Source organism: Patiria miniata, unplaced genomic scaffold, assembly GCF_015706575.1.
Source record: "Patiria miniata isolate m_02_andy unplaced genomic scaffold, ASM1570657v1 HiC_scaffold_7, whole genome shotgun sequence".
Classification (NCBI taxonomy): domain Eukaryota; kingdom Metazoa; phylum Echinodermata; class Asteroidea; order Valvatida; family Asterinidae; genus Patiria; species Patiria miniata.
Window position 1 is genome coordinate 9358029 of NW_024037074.1, and position 18997 is coordinate 9377025.

General features: G+C 37.9%; 2 protein-coding genes across 2 annotated transcripts in view; one reads left to right on the plus strand and one right to left on the minus strand.

Annotated features, from left to right (window-relative positions):
* Nucleotides 1-3014, minus strand: part of LOC119746399 (cell wall protein DAN4-like) — a 30633-nt gene extending 27619 nt beyond the window's left edge. Inside the window, exons 1-2 of the mRNA XM_038223313.1 lie at nt 2913-3014; nt 2425-2504 (exon numbers count right to left, since the gene is read on the minus strand). The gene's annotated coding sequence lies outside the window, so the exon portion shown is untranslated. The remainder of the gene's footprint in view (nt 1-2424; nt 2505-2912) is intronic.
* A 2867-nt stretch (nt 3015-5881) lies between these two features.
* LOC119746404 (neuroblastoma suppressor of tumorigenicity 1-like) lies at nt 5882-18778 on the plus strand. The gene is made up of 4 exons (XM_038223325.1): nt 5882-6672; nt 16179-16437; nt 17001-17114; nt 17482-18778. Exons 2-4 carry the CDS (start codon nt 16210-16212, stop codon nt 17611-17613), a joined length of 474 nt encoding a protein of 157 aa, XP_038079253.1. The 5' UTR covers nt 5882-6672; nt 16179-16209; the 3' UTR covers nt 17614-18778.
* The last annotated feature ends 219 nt before the right edge of the window (nt 18779-18997 follow it).

Here is an 18997-nt window from a genome sequence, read left to right on the forward strand (position 1 = left end):
TTTGTCTGCTATCGCATCTGCAACATTTTTATGAATATACACAACTCATTAAATGCCAACATCTTCATCAGGCCTACATGTATAACGAAAGCGCACAACAGCAAACAAAACAGAATAAAACTAAATTTTTACACTACGAACTAGCAGCAACAGGACACACAATATATTGATCTTACATCTCCCCATCAAAGAAGAAAAAGTTTATACAAATCAAATTTCACGCAAGGGAATTCTTATGGAATCCATAAGGGACGGCACCTCACAAACTTTCTTCACTTTACCAAGTGATGTTATTGGCAGTACTCGCCAAAAATACCAACACGAATGATGACACTCAAAAGCAACCATTTGCCTTCAAAACACAATTTGCTTTTTATAAAGCGCAGGTCAACTACCCTGCCTTCGCTGGCATTTCCTCTTTCTTTGCCAAAATTTTACCCACTTTTAATGTACCTCATCCGTCATCTATTTGTTCGTATAAAAAAAATATAACCAAAATAACTAAATGATTTCAGTAAGTATAAAGGTCCTCTCAACAGCAAACATAAAACAGGTTCAAGAAAGTGAACAATATATCGAACATTTCCAATTTGCAAGTATCTCTTCACTCACAACTCTAGATCTGACTGCAGTGTACTATTAATAATACCTTAATGGAAACCCTTCCAAACGAAACGGCGCCGGTACCATTATGATACATCCGTAATAGTGAAGATGACAATCAATACGATTAATGCTGTATTGCTTGACACGATTCTGCACTTGACATTCAAGTTACAGTAATTCTGACTTGAGAAGATGGTCAGTCACTCTAAGATGATATTTCCTCCCAAGCGTCTACACAGTACTCATCATACAGATATTCACCCCTTCGGCCCTAGAGTCGAAACCTTACCCTTCCCTCCGGACTTCTTAGAAACACGGGCACATCTGCGATTGCGCATTACATCATAAAATGACGTCGCAGTGGCAAGAGAAGCATCTGATTGGCTAGACAATATCAGAGCGATATGGGTGTGTACTGGTCCGAACGCAGCTTAAGATTCCCAAGAGATACCCTCAGGACTTACGAGTTTAAATATTCATGTTTTGCATGGATGGGAAGGATCGTCTTGCAGGGAAGATGCATATTGATGCTTAGATGGAACGCAGATGGCCGTGAACGCTATGCATAACTTAAGGAGCTTAGGGCAGGAAATGACAGTGGTGTTATGAATAATTTATCGAACATCCAGATGCTCCACTACGAAACAAAAATGCATGAACGACAACACAAATCGATGTTGCTTTCCATGCGCTTGTATTTTGGATATAAGTTTGTACGTTTATTTAAAAATTACAAGAGATAACGCCCAGTTTTTGCAACAAAAGTGGCATGTTGGTTTTTGCAGATTTTGGTGGGCCCGTGATAGTTAATTTCCATGTCACAATGAAGGGACGTTTATACGACATCAAACAAACATTACAATATGATTATTGTTTTCTTTTTCTCAAAAATCTCCATTGTGGCAATACTGATTTTTGGTAACGTCAAATGTCACGTTTAGGGTGACGATCATTGAAAATCGTGTGGAAGCATGACATGTGTTGTGAAAAAAATATCACATAAAACTCTATGACGATTTTGACATGAAAGTTTTCCAAAAAGGAAACATTTAGTTACGGATACTCTAATCTTGAGGAAAAAAATGTGTTTTTGACGCGTTAGATAAAAAATACTAAAGAAATATTTAGAATGCAAAATATCAAATTCAAGGAAACATCAAATTTTGCCTGAAAGCAATAGACCGACACTGAATTTGTTGACGTTGTGTAAATGTTCATGTTAACATCTGATATTTGGCCTTTTGCTAAGACGTATGAATAGAATAAAGGACGCCGCCAGGGTGTGTCTAATGTTCTCCAAAAGCCCAAAACGGAAGGTCATAGGTCACAGCGGAAACCGGAAATCCTGCATATCTTGGCGCGTAATGAATGGTAAAGCCCCTTCCATATAGCAGCAGCTGCATCTCCAAGTTTAATTAATGGAAATTGAGTGAGTGACGCTCTCAGTTGTGCGATGTTCAGTCACCTTGTCTGTGGGTGTGTGACGCTTCAGCTAAGACACCAATGTATTTGACTTCGGGCAAAGTGGGAAATTATAATGATTAAATACAGAATTAGTTGAACGGATGAAAACAACGCGTTAGTGGCCAAACACCTCGCGTATATTTGTTTTATATTCATATCATTGCTCTAACAAATGAAAAGAAGTTACATTATAACTGTTCATATAACTGTTCAATAAATTACGCGTTCGGGCGTCCAGTTTCATATTTTGGTTCGCAAAGGTACTTTTATGAGAACAAACGTAACACACTTATTATTTTTGAGTACTTGGTCAAAAAATATATTTGTAATTTAATCACAAGATTATTTACTCACCTTGAATTCTTTTGATGCTTGAGACCGGCAGACAAAAACCCAGTTGTCTGTTGATAATTCGGGTAAATTCGTCTAGTTGTCTATGGATAAAGATTAGGAAAATATGTTTTAAACATCCATTGAAAATTTAAATTGGTACAATAGTGGGAAACCGTCATTGTTTCTTTATGAAGAAAATTAGGAATTTGTTTCGAATACACATTAAACAAGTGACATTGGTTTTACAGTGGTACAATATAGCCTAGATTATAATATTTTTGCAAATTCTCTGTTATTACGTGATATCACATAGCAATGTACGTTGTTAGAATACGGCTATGTAAAAGATGCAGCTTTGACAGGGCATCTGTACTATGCAGATGAAACTTGATAGAAAAAATCAAACAAAATAGAACCTACGTGCCGTGTGACTTTCCCATAATCCCAGTAATTAAGAGTGCAATGCCATGAATTCGATAGGCGAAAGATAATGGATTTCTTGAATTTACCTCACTTTCCGCTCCGTGCACTAAGATAGTTCACGATTCCTCAGCCAAAGATAGGTGAGCAGCGTGGTTAAAGTGATAAGAACTCTACCGCCAAAGCCTGAGGGTATACACTGAATCAGAGATCTGACTAGGGCCTTGACGAAGCGCTGGTTATATACGGCGACGTGAAAATACCAGTCGGGTTCCCTGACTCAATGCCAGCGTCACCCCCTGTACAGACTAATTGAAGCATGGGCTGAAATCCTCATCCTTATACTATGATCAATTTGCCAATGTGTTTTGTGAGGCAACAACGTCATGTGTGACAGTGTTTGGGTGCCGATATATCAAAAATATTTTTGACTTTTTGCGTCCGTCACTATACTACATCCAATCTGAATTGACCAGTCCGTTCCATTGTTTGATATTCCAATAGAATAAAGAGAAAACACCCCCATCGTCAGTTAGAAGTACAATCGAATAATTCCATCTGATTCTAAGCTTTCTGAGTCGCCAAACTGGCACAAGCGTCCGAATATCAGATTTGATGAGATGTTTAAATTTGCAAAAACAGTTAGCACAGCTAGTTCTGCGGCTTTCTGGCGAAGACGGATCGAGTGGGGCGGAGAGCAGGTTGAGGGATGGGTAGGCGTGGCGGTGGTAAATAATTTAAATCACGGTTTTTTTTTAAATATGCAATCCACGTACTATTTACGAGTTTCATCTCGAAAATAGATGTTTTTTTCAATTGTTATTTCCTAGCAATATGAATATTACACATGTATTCACTTTCGAATAAGACATCGAACGAAAACAAATCAACCAACGTTTATCTATTGAAATATTTGTTAACAAATTTCGCATTAATATAGGTTGCCAGACAATAATTATTTAGCTCACAGGGCGGATTCATTTTTACACGAAATGAAAGCCCCTTTTCAGAGGGTTGCACAAGCCCCAAATCGGAATAAAGTAGCTCTTTCGTTGAAACAAAACATACACATTGAACATTCCTTAGCAGAAGAAAAATACAAATCATTTTTTGAAGAGCACGAGGTATGCAATTTTAATAGAATTCTTCCTAATAATCTTAGTAAATTGCCAAAAAAACCCATTGAGCATAGCCATAACTATTGCACATCATGAGGAATAAATTTATTGTAACATGACCTAATGCGAAAAACATGAATCACCCGAAGACATTGCTAGTGACTGGATCGAATGTTGCAATATAAGCCGCGCCAAGATCCCCGTGTACCCTGGGACATGCTGAGATATATCCAGCACGTTGTACTATTGTCATTTCCATAAAAGAAAATTAATTCGGCGGTTCAAGATTACTTGTAAGTTGTTCATGGCTCATTCTACCTGCCTTGTTTTCAATACGATGTATTTTTTTTCTTTATCAAAATAATGTCCGTCTACTGTTGTTAATTCCGAATCTTTCCTATACAAGCGTGTTATTGTGACTGTCATTTTTTACACACAATAATGAAATGTTTATAAAATCAGCAAAATGCGCAGATAAATCCTTTTTTTCCATTCAATAGATAATTTTTTTGTGGTAAACGCAATCTTGTACTCTTTAATCATCATTGAGGGCGCTATACATGTATCTAATATATCCGGGTTTCGTTTGCTGACCGTTGAGATTTTAGAATTCCTTCAGAATAAAGAGAAATGATCGTACATATCTATAAAGGAAGTCTTTATTAAGTTTTTCCTTTCCAATTTGTATCTATAGAGAAAAAGTTTTAAATCAATTCACGGCCAAAAATGGGTTTTGTGAAAGTTTAGACGAAAAGGTTTATAAGCGTTCATAAGCATAAATCACGGGACAACGGATAGTCGAATCGGGAGCACCTCTAGTGAAAGCAAGATGGTAAATATTTTGGTGTGCGGATCAAAATGGCTGTGGCCGGGAGTAACACATGCCTGTATGGGAAGTGGTTGCAGCCCGCGAGCCATTGGCTTCCATAGGTGCACGGGTCATTTTCCAGCCACAGTCACAACTTTTGAACACGGCACATTATTTATGTACACAATAATAAAACGAAACAGCGCCCCCATCTGTATATGTATTATGAAACGGTTAATATACCCACAATGGTATGGGCTTGATATTACGTGAAGTCAATTGAGCCTTTTTAAAAAAAAAAAAAATTCCCTGGTATAAAAAAAATTACCTGATTTGCTTCAATGTGCTGATGACTGCAAATGGTGTCCGACTAAACTTAGTGCAAATATATAGTCCAGGCCACATAAAGCTTATTCTCGACCATAACCAATCACGTTAAAATTGCAGCAGTATTCCAGTCAAACCATGACATCTTTCATTTTTTCATTGCGCATGGCTCGACGCGCGCATACGAGACTGGCATACATTCCGTCATGACATGACACATCACATGGATTGACGCATACTGACATCCCTTCAGGTACATCACAGGAACGATCTTAATCCTATCCATCACTCAAGCCGGATCAAAGAAATGAATTGGGATTGCTATTCTCCATCAGCGATACATAACGGTGCGGATGCGTCTGTCATCCTTAATAACAGAGCATCAAAAGACTCACTTGACTTTTTGTCGTTGTACTGAGTTGGCATCCGGATCTGTTGGGTCGATTGTGGCATATGGTTGTGGTAACATTACTGACCGCAAGAGGTTGCTGAACCGCCAATAGCTTGATGAGTTCCAGTCATCATGAATACTCCTGATTGTGGACTAAAGGGTCCCACCCCTGAAGATACATTGAAGGTGCAATGTAAGGCATGTTATCTTTTTTTCGTTTCGAATTAGATTTGAGATGACACAATTTCACACAGATAAGCTAGCCATGAATCTAAACGTCACGAGGACAAAAACGTTTTTAATAACTTTAATTAGACATTGAGAATTACAAGATATTCGGCCCGAGTTATTATAACACGAAAAACCCTGTTAGAATTTAAAATTATGTTTGAGCAATTGTGATTAATGACATTGTCTTTCACTGATCATGCGCAATTAACCCTGCATGTACAAGCATACACGTAGAGTAGACAGTGTCTTCTTCAATTTACACTACGCAACATTCTGACATTTGTCCCGGCAACTCACTCGCTATAAACCTCGCTCGCATGGGTTTTATTACATTTCGCTATGTGGTGATAGATTTACTGAAAAGACCTACTGCAAGTAAAAGTGAGATTCAGCCTCACACTTAATTTCTGTATCCGGCATTGTGTATTTTGTGCTGAGAAACACTGCATTACAAACGAAACTCCAAACTTGTATTCTTTGGTATGATGAATATCAGATTTGAGTTTCGGCATTGAAGATTATTATCAAACGAAATAGGACACAATTAAGTGGTACAACGTTACACAACGAATTCAATTTACCAAAAGGAATTCAATCTTACAACACTGTCGTATGAAAGTCTTGTCACAGTTAAACTGTAACAAGACTTGCGGTATTAAACTGCATATCGTAATTACACCACGTACGTATACGCACTTCCACCGGTATTCAACTCGAAAGCTTTTATGGTACAAAGAGCGCGACTCGGGAACAGTGCAAGCCTGCGGTTTGTCAAGCGGTGTTTTTGTAACGGTAGCTTACACTAGGGGGTTGGCGGTCAGTAGAATAACCCGGCTATCGATCGCGCCTTAAGCTCTAAATTACAGCAATTTGTTCTGGTGGTATGGAGTAGTTCAAGCACATCGACATGTACTGATCAGCGGATGGTGACGGCATAAAAAGTACGGTAACTGGACGTGGTGAAACTGTTTCACGTGAGTAAAACCCCATTTTTTTCTTGATTCACGTATAACTGCTGATTGGTCCTATAAATCCATGTGTCACGATTGAATTGACAGCATTCGTGTAGGTCACATCGTTAATAACTTCAAGAATGAAACTGTTTTGAATTACCTGCTGGTCACGGAACCATGGAGGTATTCCCACCTCCACGGTGAAACAAAAGTAAAAGTTCTGGAAAAGGATACTGCAGTCTGTAGTTTACAGTTATTCAGAATTAGTCAGTGACATACAAGATGACACTCACAGACATGCATGATTCACATGTGCCGTGTTCTTATGACAATAATATATTAGGCCTATTGTTGAATTTAATTTCCTTTTTTTCCGACCCAAAATATAACGGTAAGTCGTATATATAGCCAATATACCGGAAGAAATGATTTGAAACTAATTATTATCAGGGATTAAGCAAATCCTCCTTACTATATCAAAGTTGATGAAGAAGGATCTCTCTATTCCGGTCAAAATCTTTGCTGAATATGTGATATAAGGTAGGAATGGCACGTGAATGTCCAGCGAGATTTAGTTATACATATAAACAGTGCTTGCTAAAGATGTACTCCACCACTATCAGAACGTTTTATAAGAAATATATCTCGAAAGGATATACGCCGACGATTACAACTCATGGCAAGCAGTTGCATACTCACAATTTAAAATCGGTTCTAAGAAGCTGGAGCAAGTACTACATTATCGCAGTTATCACTCCCGGTGGCCATTACAAATTCAATTGACAAGATTTCCAATCAGTTTGGGGTGGTCCTGACATTGTATCGCTCCCTGGTGTACGATAGACCTTGTCGGTGTTGTCTTTAATGTCGGTCAAGGAGCATGGGGGGCAAGTTCAGATAACTCACAAACCCTTAGGTGTGTCATCACCTTCAGCTGTGATGCAGGACAATAACCTCAGGGATACACTGCAGTCTCAGGCATGCATATATTAAGGATACAAGTCTCAAAAGGAATGTAAACTTAGCTGTATTTTACATAAAATTTGCTGCGGGAAAGAATTTGCTGGAGCCAAGAAACTGTTATTTGTTATTGGTGAATTTTCAGTGTTTAGAGTTTCAGTGACAGTACAGTTTGAACAAGCGAAACATACATTAATATACACTCTGCTTAATTGCTATATAGCTGATCTTCATTTTTGGCACATACTGTGTAAAATTCTGCATGTTGTTAAAAACAGGCTGTTTGGGATTGGAATCATTTGCCCTTGAGCATTAAACTGAGGTATTGCCTTGACGACTGATACTGTAAAGCCAGGCAAATGATTCCAATCCCAACTGCAGCCCTTTTCACAATATGAAGAATTTCACACAGCTTACTTAACACAGCACTGAAATTGATAAGGCAAGGAACTTAGTCACAGTGTCAAAAATTGTGTGGTGATCATTTGATAATAATTGTGTAGTGATGCGTGACTGAAATTAAATGAAACTCTGGGGATGAGGCCAATGCTTAAGAGTATCTGCACAACCAACAATATCCAAAATTGACCTCATGGTTTTGTATAGTTATTGAAAAAATAGTCAGATTTACACTTTTTTGGGACATACTGCATAATAGGACTATATATGCTACACTAACAAAAAAGTTGGGTTAAACACTGTTGGGCAATGTTATTGGTAAGAAGTTTAACCTAATTGTTTGTTAATTCGTGCATGTACCGTAATTATTGACCAACTTTTGGGAAGAATTTGCTCAATATTGTAGGCAGTAGGTAGTTGACCAACATTGACAAAATGCTAACCCGTTTGTAATCTACGTAACATCAATAATAGTACAATCAGTCTGCGACAAGCGTCAATGTTACAACGTTTTCCTTTCAGCGATCAGTGCGTTCACGTACCATACCTCAAATCATTTGCAAACCAGCAGTCCTCCAATCGCGTTGCCCTACGAATAAGTAGCCATTACCAAAACGTGCATGAAAAACATCATCACTTGTAATTCATGAGTCCGCGTACACTTATAGAGGAGCAAATCCATCCGTCATTATCATTTAATGGTCTCAACAGTATGAGTTGATGGGTGATTTATAAAACCTCCACGTTCATCGAACTATGCTCCCGGCTCGATACCAGAATGCCTGTGTATTTTTGTTTGTGTCCACTGAAAGTGTTTTGGCCTACCCACGGATCTGTTTTTGTATATAATGGCATGCCTGATACAGGCTCTGATTTCAAGGTTTTGCCACCTCTAGTGGCCTTTATATCTTGTTCAATACTTTTCAATTTTGTCACCAAAAAGACATAATTGTGTTTAAATTGAAATTGAAATCGAAATGTCCCATAAGGCTATGCATGCGAGTGACGTTTACGCTAATATAATCTGGGACCACTGCCGTTTTTTTAACACATTAATAAATACTTTAGATATGCCTTGATTGCCGAATTGGTATTAAAATAATGTACGCGATTAAACAGTTCATGCCATCTTAATTCGGAACATATTTTGTTGAACGTTCTACTCTTCTTAAATGTATAAAAACTATATGACATCCCTTTGGGTTAACTTTTATTGACAAGTGCACTTCTGTAAATATTAAAACAAAATGTACATGTTTTTCCTGACAATTGAGGGCACTTTAGGAGGTCACGGTTCAGTTTAGGGGGGGGGGGGGGGGGGGGTTCTGTTCAAATTGTTAACCCAACAAGTTTCTCATCGAAAACATTTGCGAGAAAGGGTTGCTTATTTGCTTACTGCCATGTACTGACACAACGCATCACCAAAGAAAAGAAACATTTACGGCAACAAAACATCCCAAATTCTGGCAACTTTTGGTTTTGAAGTAGCTGTAACATTGAGGTTTCTGAAAACGACATCACACTTTTGCTTATAGGCCTATAAATGGCAATTCGCATTAGCGTAAAAACCATAAGGGCATCAAACTACCTTTGAAAATGGCAAAACAAAAAATTTAAAATGTGGTTAAATGGGACACAAAGGTGCATTTTCAATGATTGACTATAAACAAAATTTTATTTCGTGGTCCGTTTAAATAAAAACCCTTACCGCACCCTTTTATCTCCCAATTACAAAATATAAGGCTTGGCTATTGGACCGATTTCAAGAGGCAACTTACTAAAATATAATTTGATGATTATAAAAAGAGCATATTATTTTGTGTGAAGTTCGTATGAGTTCAACTCACGACATAATTTCTATTGAGTTTAAAAGAAATCACACAGTTTTTAAACCAACTCGATGTTTACATCAAAGAATTCGTTTAAGTTTTTTTTTCTTCTGTATAGACCAGACAGTTTATCTTCTCGGCCGACCGTGCATGACTGTGCAAATAAATACTGGGAACTGGGCTGGGGATGGGATCAAGAAAAATCAGGGTGAATAAGATTAATGATGTGCGAAAATGGAGTAATTGAAAACCACGCCGGAGAACTTGCATTACAAGATGAATAAATTTAATATTTATACATAAAGACGTTTTTATTGGGTTATCGACACTTGACGAATCGCAGGCACGGTGCTTGGGGTCGTGTCCTACGATTAAATGAAAAAATCCTCACCTATACGGTAAATCAGACAGATAAACATTCCTATATCAATGTCTCGTAATCTTCCCAAGATCTTCTCGTTATTTATGGGATGTTTGCTCTTTCGTCACACTTGCTTCGTTAAGGAAATAGTTTTCCGTGCGGATGTGGAGCCGGTATAACAATATACACACCCTGACGGTATAACTTTGGTTGTTCAGGTGTGCAAGAATTATTTCAGGCACAAGGCGTTGGTGGAGGTGGTTGGTATTTCGCTAGCACTGGGAGTACGCAACACCCGACGAGACAGGCGGATCGAAGCGGTTGACCAAATCCAAACAACACAAAAGGTTTGTGGTTTTGTCTTCCGGACTTCTTATTTATATATAATAATTTTATTTATTTGTCTTAACAAGTAAGGTGTGAAATTCCTGTAAATCGTAGTTACATTATGTTACCTTTAATGTTCCTCTGGTTAGTTTGACGTGAGCGGACTCATGACCTCAAACACTGCAGATGTTAAAAACCCACATCTATTTTACAGGTTATATGCTTCCTTCAGATGTTGGTCACAAACGGATAAGCATATTAAACGAGATTAGCCAAAATGCAATTTCAATGGGTTATATAATATCGAAACATATAGGCCTTATTCACCTGTTATTAAAGTGTCAGCTTTATGTACGGGGAGTATAAAAAAAAAGTGACCTGGCTTTTTCTCTTCTTAAAAAGCAATTAAATTCAGCACACCAACTAAGCATATATTAAACCAACATTTTCTTACACTCACTTCACAAAAGGAATTACTGAAATCGATCCATGCAATATGAAAAGTTATGCATATTTTACTAAAACAATCTATTTTTACAGCTGTCCATGGAATGCCATTTGAAGCTATTGAGCTGAGTGAGAACCAGAGATTGCGCTTGCACATAGCCTTTCAGATACAAATGGGACTTTTTTGAAGACTGAAACATTACTTAAGTGTTACTGTTAGATTTTGTGTTTTGAATATGATTATTTTTTTCTGAAATACTTATATGGATTTCCGTCGGGTTTTTTTAGTGCAAATTTTCATTCATTCTTAAAGGCAGGAAAACGTCCTTGTTTCTTTGTATTTGAACGGTAAATGATCATTGGTGGACAGCTGAAGTTGTTCATGCTATGTTGTAATGGACATAACTTGTGAACATAGTACGCAAATTACGTGAAATGTTCACAGCTATTAGTCAATAATATATGTACTTCATCCCTATGTTATTTTATTACATGGAGTGAGCCACATATTTTTAAATATGTTTTCTCTCATTAGGTCACTTTCTTTTTGACTCATCCTGTACTTTATAGCCGCTCCTTCACATCAGATGTATACACACCGTACCTACATCAACATCACAAACAAATGGTTTCCTGTGTCGATTAGGGTCATTTGAACAAGATGACCAAGGACTTTGAAGAGCACCGTTTTTTTTAATCCGAGTGTTCGCTCCTCATACCAAATTACATAAATTGTTATGACAGCTAACTTGACATAAAGTCACACCAACGTATGCCTACATCACGCAAACGAACAAAAAGCAATGTGAATGTAAACTTAACGGAACCACGTGTCGATTTGGGTCACTTGGGTTAACAGACAGAGTAATTTACACTAAGAAAAAGTGGTTGATACATCCGATGCAAGCATTCAAACTGTTATGACAGCCTACTTGACATTGCCGCACCTTCATATCATGAAATCTGAATTGTGTCACGCAGCGTGTGCTGAAACAAAAACATAACGGCCCAAAAATGATCCCCAAAAAAATGTCATAAGGAAACTCAACGGAACTATGTGTCGATACGGGTCGGCTGAGCGATATAGGAGTGCCGTGGGCTAAGGGGAAGGTGAACGTTCGCCAAACGTTCACTTTTGCACTTTGAAGGGATTGGTGGATTAAAAACAAAAATCCCCACAAAAGATAAATAAAAAAATGGATATAATAAGGCAGTTATTTTAGGAACTCCATAAAACTTTTTTAAAAATGGCTGGCAAAATCGTTCCTGATGGGACGTTTTTATAGTAAAAATATAAAACAAGCAGTAATCTTTCAACGAAGTTTGTTCATGATTTTCGACTAACATTACTGTTCACAAAATGTCAAATGATCGACAGAGCGATTCACTTACATTCAGGGAATGAGTACGTGTCTAATAATGAATCAACTCGCATGTACATGGGATACTACAGTGCAAGTTTGGCTTTCAGAGAAGCTTACGACCAACATTTACATGACAAACGATCAATTTGGGCTGAACCTGATGTTTTTCTAGGCGCGGTAACTTTTACGCTACAAAGGTGGCTTGGTGTCGGCTGATTTAAGAGCAAGGTGACAAGCTGGTTTACCGGGCGTTTGCCCTGACCAAATACACATCGTCATAAATACCACAACATTGATGGACTTATGAGCAAGCGGCTCAGAAAAGAAAGCACTGTTTTTGCTCTCAAAAATTAATTTTGTATCTGACAAATCAAGTACATTGTACTGGTAATTGTTTTTTTATTTTATTTATTTATTTTGGCAAATACAAACAAACATACAGTGGTACATAGAAATGACAATACAAATACATATAAAAACAAAGCCAAGGATAATCCAAAAAGCTGTTTATAAGACGGCTTATTTCCGTCGGGGTCCTTAACACACACACACACACACACACCCACCACACACACACAAACATACCAGTACATTATAAAAAGTTAAAGAAAATTACACAGGAAATAGGCAACATATCTAAAATCACAGAAGATTGTTTGTCATACTTTTGACAAACTTTCTTGATATAAAAAAGTCATGGTGTGGTAGTTTAGCACCTTTAAAGGCAACTTTGTTTATGTTTGTATACAGAATGCATGGTGATTTATGTTGAGAGAAATTTATGATGCCACTCGACTTTTACGAAATGAATTTTTCATAATTTGATCATATTTCATTAGGCTACACAAAACAACGTGGTTCACAAAGATGTACACACGTATAGAAGTATTATTTACGATCTAATCCACAGTATATGTGTATATATTACCTGAGCAGTTAACATATGAACACAAACCAGAAGATGCACCTCTGAAAATAACTAAATCTTTAGAAAACAGCTTCAAAAAGGATATGGTTTTTTTTTCACATAAAATTAAAGGTGTCAACCCAGCTTAATTGACAATAGACCTCATGCGTTAATATAGGCGGCGTCAGGGGGTGATAGTTTTAGTATCACTTGGATAGGCATGAGTATATCTTTAGTACATTCATTGTAACTAAATTCAAACAACAAAGAAACCCTCTGACAGTCATTCAGAATAGTTATTGAGCTCTTCTAACCTTTTCAAAAGGTTAATTTGTAGTCTGCAGATGTGTCATTTGTGTTCATGGAGATAGGATATTGCAGCTCAATATCTTGTTTAAAACATTACTCTCTGAGCGCAGCTTGGGCAGTTCAACTCGCCGTGTTCATGCTGTGAAAGATTCATGTAAAACACCTATAATTCCAAAATTATGCTGCTGTTATTACAAGTCCTTCAATGGGCCAACTTAAATGGGCCACTTAAAGGGGCATTACGGCCTGCAATCCCCGAAAATTCTAGGTTTGGATTGCCTACTTATCCTATTTCAAATTCAAAGGTCTAGTCGAAAGGAAACTGTGTCTTACCGTTCCCGAGAAAATAGCCTATACGTATTTCCAGCCGTAAATAACTCCTGGAACTCCATCTCGGCGCGGTGACAGCAACAGACTGGTGCCGAAAATAGCTGCGGTAATTTGATTAATCTAAAACAATGGTAGTTTTTCAACCAAATAAGTCAATATATTCACTATACCGATGAACACGCACGCGGTTTTGAGATTTTTTTTCAAAGGAGTATGCGTGCGACTCGAGTCACGACCAGCACCCAACAGCTTGATTTTTCAGAGTCAAAATTTTGACCCGAAATTCGTTCTCGAGATCATCACGCGCCATCGCAAGAATAACACAAAACAGCCAGTTTTTAAAGGATGGGTGTGTGGACATTTATATCCTGTTTTTACATGCTCTTTCCAGTAAACATCATTTCCTTTAAAACGCGTTTTTGTTGACCAGTTGTGCGCATTCCATGACGTAAATGTCCCTTTAAACTTGAATCACGAAAAAGCAAACTTCTGTCCAATGTTTTGCTTATTGAATTGATCTAAATAACATACTCGTACATAATGCACTGAACATTGAAAACACATAGATATTCATACCAACAGCACGGACATCAGCAGCAATTAAACCATTGACAAGCAGAGTTCAAGGCAATAGGATCATTTGTATCTATCCCGAAAGTATATAACCTACTGAATTATTGTCATTTTTGAAAACAGAGTTATAGACGAAATCGTATTTCGTGATCTATAACTAAAGTTGCACATAGTTTCACTGTTTTCTCGTAAAGTGTAGGCTAGGCCTACTTCATGTATATCCATACTGAACTGATTCAACAGGTTATGTTTTGAACATTAACTTTTCGTTTTGGATTTTGGGTGGTGTTATTATTGGAAAGGAACAAACTACAAGAAACGCAAATGATCCTATATTATAAACACCTTAATTTAAGCCCATGCGAGCGGCTAATAATATCAATCATTAACCATGGTGTACAGTCCGCCCCCTTCCCACACGGTTCAAATCCACTTGTCCTAATGACCCTCTAGAAAACACTTATCACCTCCATGTTATTATAACAAAACACATGCCTCACAAGCACAAATGCACCAACAAAGAGATTTATGTTAAGGGTTTTACTTTATTTCCCAAGTGGGAGAAGTGAATTTATAGGAGTCGTGGTTTTCGAATTTGTAATCATGGAAGTCGTAAAATATCAGTTCCTGTCCGACAATCGTGTAATGTAAACATTTTCTGTTCCGGGAACGAATTTCCTTGTATTGAACGATTTGAGGGGAGTGGGGTATTTTCAGACTCACGTTTTGTGTGGGGCTTTTGCACTCAGCAGGCTGTGACTGAATTTCTCTTTGCTGATTTGGATGAACGTGTTGTACTGGTCTGATCACGTGAATCATGATAGTTGGACCAAATCCAAGACCGCAACTCTCTCCAAAACCAAGGTTCTAAATCAAAACAAGTTCCGCACTGGGAGGGTTCTGTTATTCCCCAAACCACCACACTCACCACAATGTTTCTGACGTAAAATATGCCGATGGGTGGGCATTACAATACACTTGACTTTGGGGTCAGTAATGAAGTTTCAGTCTAGCCAAGACTGTTAGAATGCTCGGGGCTATAATTATAACTTCCGTGAAATATGGTAGTCGTTTGCAACTACATTTATAACTGATGCAGCTCTACAAATCACTTGTTCTCTTATCGACCTTGTCTGTAATCATCTTATGATCAAGGCTGGGTTACCATTTGACGAGATCTAAGCACTTCTAACGAGTTCGGTATAGCAGCGCTTGGCATGTTGAAGCAACGGCAAAATAAGCGACGAAAAAAATGATTCTTCGGTAAAATAGATCATTAAATTTCTTCAGTTGACCATAGTGGCAGATTTACCACCTCTTGGGCCACAAAAAAAAAGAGGAAAATCGTGCACCGAGGAAGACACAGGAAACGCCTGATTATACCCCGCCTCTTGGCAGCTCTCTTGGATCCGCCCCATTAGTGGACCAGTCTAACCCGATGACAGTTTGCATTAACCCTAATGTAAACTGTCAACAACCGCAACACAGTTGCAAGTATGACATGCGTCATGTACGAGACTTGTGGGGCGTATAACTTCTTTAACTTTCGGTGGAGGAATGACATTTAGCCATTATTTCGATACAATCACATTTTAATACTGCATTAGGCTAAACCATGGGGCCAACGGCATGATCAAGGTGCGAGCTTAATTGTTACCCATTCATGGTCATCACTATACCTAGCCGCGGTTAGCCAAATGTGTTCTTTTTACTTATAATAGTTTCTTACAGGACTTCAACGAGAAATCCAACATGGCATCAAGTAACATCCTGATGCACTTCATCATCGTTAGTGTGGCATTCTTGGCTATTGCTACGGACGCCGTACAAGCAAGGCCTGGTGGTCGTGGTGGTCATAACAGTGGACAAGCGGTGGACAGATTACCGCTATTCCCAGACAAGTCAGCGTGGTGTGAAGCCCAAGGAATACAACAGGTTATCAGTCACGATGGGTGCACGTCCAAGAAAATTGCAAATAAGGTGAAAGAACATTTCTTAACGCCTGCGAAGAGGGTAGGCTAGAGGGCACGCCCCCTCCCTTTGAGCGCGCTCAAGGCCCATTACCGGCGCTCCTTGTTCCCCCTCCCTCGCTCAGAATCTTCAGTGAAGGTGAAAAGCCAATTGAATTCCCTCTCCAGAAAATGGGGCCTATCCTATTAAAGCAGGAAAATTCTTTTGCTGAGTGGTTTACGAGCGTGGTTGATTAGGCCAAGTAAATAAATAAATAAACAAGTCTCTCGTTCCCGTCAGCATCCTTTTTTACCGCCCGCCTCCTTGTTTTTTAGATCATATTTTGTCTTTTAAAAATTAATTTCCAGCAAAATTGTAACTATAATGTATGCAAGTTCAAATCTGGTGATGTCTCCTTTAGGCAAACAGTGTCAGCAAAAGAATCTTAAAATGGAAGAATCCATCCTCCCTCTGGGAAAATCCGCCATCTTAAGAAAAAAAAAGGCCTCCTCTTTCTTTTTTCCCCTCTCCAAAAAAAAAACGCACGAGAAACTTTAATTGGCCTTAACTAGCAGCTCTCTGTTTCCATACAGGTATGCCTTGGTCAGTGTTACAGCTACAGTGTTCCCCGCACTATGCCAACAGAGACTAACTCACAGCTCCAATATTGCAGCTGCTGCAAACCATCAAGGGCTACGTGGCAAAAGGTAAATCAAGAATGGAAATTAAAAAACGATAATACGGTGACCACATCGGCTGAAACAAACAAAAAGCCACACAGTTTTAAAGTATGATAAGGAAATCTGCAGGTAGCTTCAAAAGGCAACGCCTAAAGAAGTTATATGTCCATTTTCCTTGAAGGACGCCCTCTTTATTTCATTGCAGTGTATATATGTATTCCTTTCTCTTTAAACTCCACCTTTTAAGTGAAATAAAAATAATTCATCTTTGATGAAGATCATCTGTTCGCAGTGTAGTACGAATTCTTGATTTCGAAAGCCTTTTTGGCTACTTTTTTACCCGCCGATTAGCAAGTCGCAACTTGATCTGAAAGCAACCGTGCTTTGTTTGCAGATACCGCTGGATTGTGTTATGGATAGCACCTCACAGAAAGTGGACAAACTTGTGGAGTTGGTTCAGGAATGTGAATGTCAGAGTTGTACAGGTTCAGTTGCAAGTGGCTTCGATGGATTCATCAACCTGTGACTGCACATCGCCGCAAAGATATGATGTAATCAGACATACAATTTGCTCTGCATGCATTTTGTTCGTATCCATTAAAAACAGCACTAAAAATCAAACCTAACCCGCAAGTTTCAGCTGAGTGGATATTACAGTTTTCAAAAAACTGTGAAAGCCATGCACAATGTTTTGATCACGGAACACGACCGATTTCGCCAATAGAGCTCTTTATTCCAAATATGAATCAACTGACTGATAATTGAAAACCACCTGAATTTCTTGATTTCTTCTAAACGACAGCAAGCCAGACGGAACGATGTCAACAGGTGTTTTAGCGACACTACTTGTACAATCTTTAATCCGTGTCAATTTTTGATAATAATTCGGTCAGTTACTTTGAAGATAAATGCAAATGATCGTACGTGCCTTTAAAGAGTAGGTTTTTATGGGCAAAACTGGTCTGGAGAAAGTCAAGAAAGATCAGTCGAAGTGTATAAGATATGTAAATAAAACCATCTTGTAATTGCAGAGTTACATGACTTGTGACCTGTTGTTTGCTTGTTTATTTTTAGCGCCTAGATACTTCTAATAACATGTTGGATTTTTTGGTATCTACAAATGGTGCATCAACATCTACATTGTAAATAACGACGCTAAACATTGTGAGAAATGTGACTAAAATGCACACTCAATCAATACTGTATTTTCAAGATGCTTTTCATATTTTCATTCTACAAATTCAAATTTGAGAAATAAAAAGAACTACATGTATCTGTCAAATGAAATGTAACGATTACATTCGTTGCATTTTATTTAACAGATAGTTCTTTTCATTTCACAAATGTGAGTTTGTATGCTGTAATGCATTACAAAATAATTCACACATTTCCTCATTTTCAAGGCATTGACTGTTTTTAAATTTCACACATGGCTCTATTTGCGAGATAATTTAAAAACGTTTTGGTACCTGTTAATATTACCATCTACGGGCATTGTTAAACCAACCGTTCATTATCGATTGATTTTATTGCACTAGGACTCATATCCATAAAAATGTATCAAAAATATGTAAATATGATTTGAAAGATGTAAATAAACAAAATGTAACGTTTTGGTTTTTATAGTAAGACACAGCAGTAGCAAGTTGTATTCGATGTAATATTGGATATTAAAAACATTTGTGAAATTTTTTCCTGTTTCAATCTCAACCTCATATGTTTCTTCACGATGAACTACAATGTACAGCCACATCACAGAGTATGTACAAACCTCACAACGAAGCAGTTTGGAATTTGATTTTATTTTGTCCGTCATTATTTCAATGAAATTTGATTTTAAACATTTCACAAAACCAAAAATTAAGAACTTAGAGCATCAAATTATTGAGAAAAAACCCTTAACCTTAGTT